The 3,165-nt window shown below is 39.1% G+C and overlaps 1 protein-coding gene across 1 annotated transcript; it reads right to left on the bottom strand.

Annotated features, from left to right (window-relative positions):
- Window positions 1-306: 306 nt before the first annotated feature.
- Window positions 307-3,165, bottom strand: LOC148610204 (uncharacterized). The gene has a single exon (XM_088540852.1). It carries the CDS (start codon window positions 3,112-3,114, stop codon window positions 931-933), a length of 2,184 nt encoding a protein of 727 aa, XP_088396978.1. The 5' UTR covers window positions 3,115-3,165; the 3' UTR covers window positions 307-930.

Raw genomic sequence — 3,165 nt, 5'->3', positions numbered from 1 at the left:
GAGTAATTCATGGAAAAATGTTGCTCAAAATGATTGGGTTTGGAAAATTTAAGTATGCTTACATTAATAAGATAAGACTACAACAGTGCAAATCGTCTGAAAATTGACCAAAGTAAATTAACTGCTATCGGTTATTTGAATTTAACTATAAAATATATAAAACACCACAAGAGGATTAAAATATCTCGTAATTTACTGAACTCATTCAGAAACAAATACAGGGATTAGCATTTGGATCTATTGAATAAATCATAGCTTATATATATATATATATAACATTGTGTACCGCACTCTGCATGATTTTGTTATTCGGCTCTTCCATTCGACTATTCCTGTTGATACTTCCTAGATTTTAGACCTAGGGTAAGGGACATAACTCTTGAAATCAGTGATATGTTTGTTTCATATTCAATTTTACAACAGCCTGTCACGATTTTTATTTGAATCAGAATGACATCAGTCCAAGTTACTTTGCTGATTACATGAGATTGATGTGAAATGCTGAATACAAAAGTTCCAATGATTTGTTATAGTTGTGTTCCTCACCCTAGATCTACCTCCTTAAAGTGTAATATGAGTAACAAAGCTTATTGATCTTATGTATAGCAATTGATCAGAATAAATACAGAATATACAAAAGTAAACAATATATAATAAATATAACTGGATTTCTCTATAAAAAGTCACTATCTTTATCGACCACTAAAACTACTTTTGTACTATATATGAAATACAACCTGAATAATATCGGTAAATACAGCCATTCAATATCAAAATCTTGCGACCATATGTTGGTTGCACAACAAAGTTTAGTTCTGTAAAATACTGAACAAATTAATCTCGAATAATACAGTTAATCATGTTCCATTTGTCAATAGGAAAAAGGACACTGCATAGAACAGACGACTGAGATTAAATGATTGATGTATATTATTTTCCTATTGGTCCATGTATACTATTTGCACTTCCATCCCCACTGCCTGCTGAATTAAACATGGCAGCGTTGGCTTGATTTTGTATCATGCCTTGGCCTTGGTTTGATGCTACATTGTTGTTACCCCATGCAGCTCCTTGTGGTTGAATTCCAACGAGTGACCATTGGTTTCCGCCCATAGCTGCCTGATTGAACGAATTCGCTCCCATAGCCACTGGGTTTAATGAATTTCCTCCCATCGCCGGCTGGTTTGGCATGGCGTTTTGTACAGGAACGGTTGCCCAAGAGTTTGTTGCCATATTAGGCTGCTGTGCAATCATATTACCAGTTTGCATACCCGCATTGCCCCAGTTGTTTCCTCCTGTCATTCCTGCGTTCCCAATTAAATTCATTTGAGTGGCAGTTGCTTGAGCTATTGGCGTCATTTGTCCCTGAAAATTGCTCTGCTGACCTGCACGTCCCCATGAATTTCCAGCCAACGCCTGTTGAGCTAGTAAATTTTGGGTTTGAGTCCCTTGCATGTTTTGTCCACCAAACATCGAGTTGGGATCAAATCCTGTCATGCCTCCATTTGGAGCACTATTCATGGGTATAGGAAACTGTCCGTTCATAAAACCTTGATTTTGTCCCATACCTTGGAATCCGCCGGAGGGCATTGCAGGATTTTGCCCTATACCTTGCATTCCGCCTATAGCTATTGCAGGATTTTGTCCTATCGCCTGCATTCCACCTGGGATCATTGAAGGATTTGGGCCCATAAAAGGCATCCCATCAGGACCCATCATTGGGAATGGCATTGGACCCATCTGTTGCTGTCCTTGTTGACCCTGTACTTGATTTGATATACGCTGCAGTTCCATCCGGAGCGCTGACTGCTGACTCCTTAATTCATCAATTATTTGTTGCGTTTGTGGAGCTGAAGCACCTGCATTTGGTCGAACAGTCTGAACAGGTGGTAACGATTGGTCCATTGGAGCAAACGCGGCAAACGATTCAATTTGGGTGTCAGGAAGAGGCATAAACAGATTAGGGTTGTTGTGATCGAAACCGAATCTGTCGTTTAATGGAGATTCTACGAAAGCAAATGGATTGTCAGTTCCTCGTCTCGGCATTGGCGGGGCACGTCGAAGTTCAGACGGAAGAGCCTCTAGTGGGGGTAAAACTGGGCCTGTTGGAGGTTTAACTGGTTGCTCTGAAGGTCCATCTGTCTTTTTACTATCCACCAATTTGTCGATGGGTATTGACAGTAACTTATCTACCACTTTCTCTAGTTTTTTCGTAATTTTTTCAGTAGGACTTTCTGGTGCAACAGGGTCACTCACAAGTTCGACAGGTTCTGTTGCTTTTTTATGTGCACTTCCAGTTTGGCTTGACCCAAATGCATCAGGAATGGATTCTGCAACTTTTGAAAGCCTGCTGAACAAGGAGTCGGAGAAATCGTTGACAGATGGTGCAAGGAATCTTCCTGCAAGTTGTCCAATAGAATCTAAATTAATATCCGGTCTTAATGCCGGACCATCGCCGACAATTTTCATGTCATTAGCTGGAACAAAGTCAGGTTTTTTTATAACTTCTACTACTTTAGAAATTATTGTCTCGGGTTTCATTTGTGGTCGCCTTTCTACTGTCTTTGGTTTAAGAACGGGCTTCTTAAGTACCTTTTTAGGTTTGGGAGCAGGTTTTTTTACAACTTTTCTCGGTTTTGAAGGTTTGTTATTCATTTCGTTTGGTTCAGGAGCTGACTTTTTAGCCACTTTTTGTGGTTTAGAAGCTGGCTTCTTAAAATCTTTTCGTGGTTTTGGAGCAGGCTTGTCGATAATTGTTTTCACTTTTTGTACAGGTTTTATTACTTTTTGTACTTTTGATGATTTTTGCACTTTCTTTTTCATTACTTTTGATGCTGCTTTTTCAACTTTTTCTGGTTTTGCTACGATTTTACGGTTTGCCTTCCTTTCCAGGTCATCAAATTTATCTTTCAGTAAGTCAGATAATTGTTTTGAACATTTGTTATTATCACACCCGCGACATTTGACACCCTTCCTAATGAAATATGTTTTCAAGCGACATTCTTTAGGAATATCATTATTTTTACAGATCACTTTCGGGCATGGATTTAACTCCCTTGTCAAGCTGTCTAACTGTAATGCTCCTCTGGAGAGCTCCGCTAAATTTTTCTTCATCAGTCTGGCTTGAGACCTAAGTGTCTTTAATCTTGCAAGTCTTGGGTTATA

This window comes from Perna viridis, chromosome 8 (genome assembly GCF_037379345.1).
Source record: "Perna viridis isolate PV_CMFRI_1.1 ecotype Kerala chromosome 8, ASM3737934v1, whole genome shotgun sequence".
Taxonomy (NCBI): Eukaryota; Metazoa; Mollusca; class Bivalvia; order Mytilida; family Mytilidae; genus Perna; species Perna viridis.
Note: the sequence above shows the minus strand (reverse complement) of the source record. Positions and strands in the feature narration are given on the sequence as shown.

What these genes read in the sequence shown, in the direction of transcription:
- LOC148610204 (XM_088540852.1), bottom strand. Translation starts at nt 3,114, where the DNA reads ATGAAGAAAAATTTAGCGGAGCTCTCCAGAGGAGCATTACAGTTAGAC.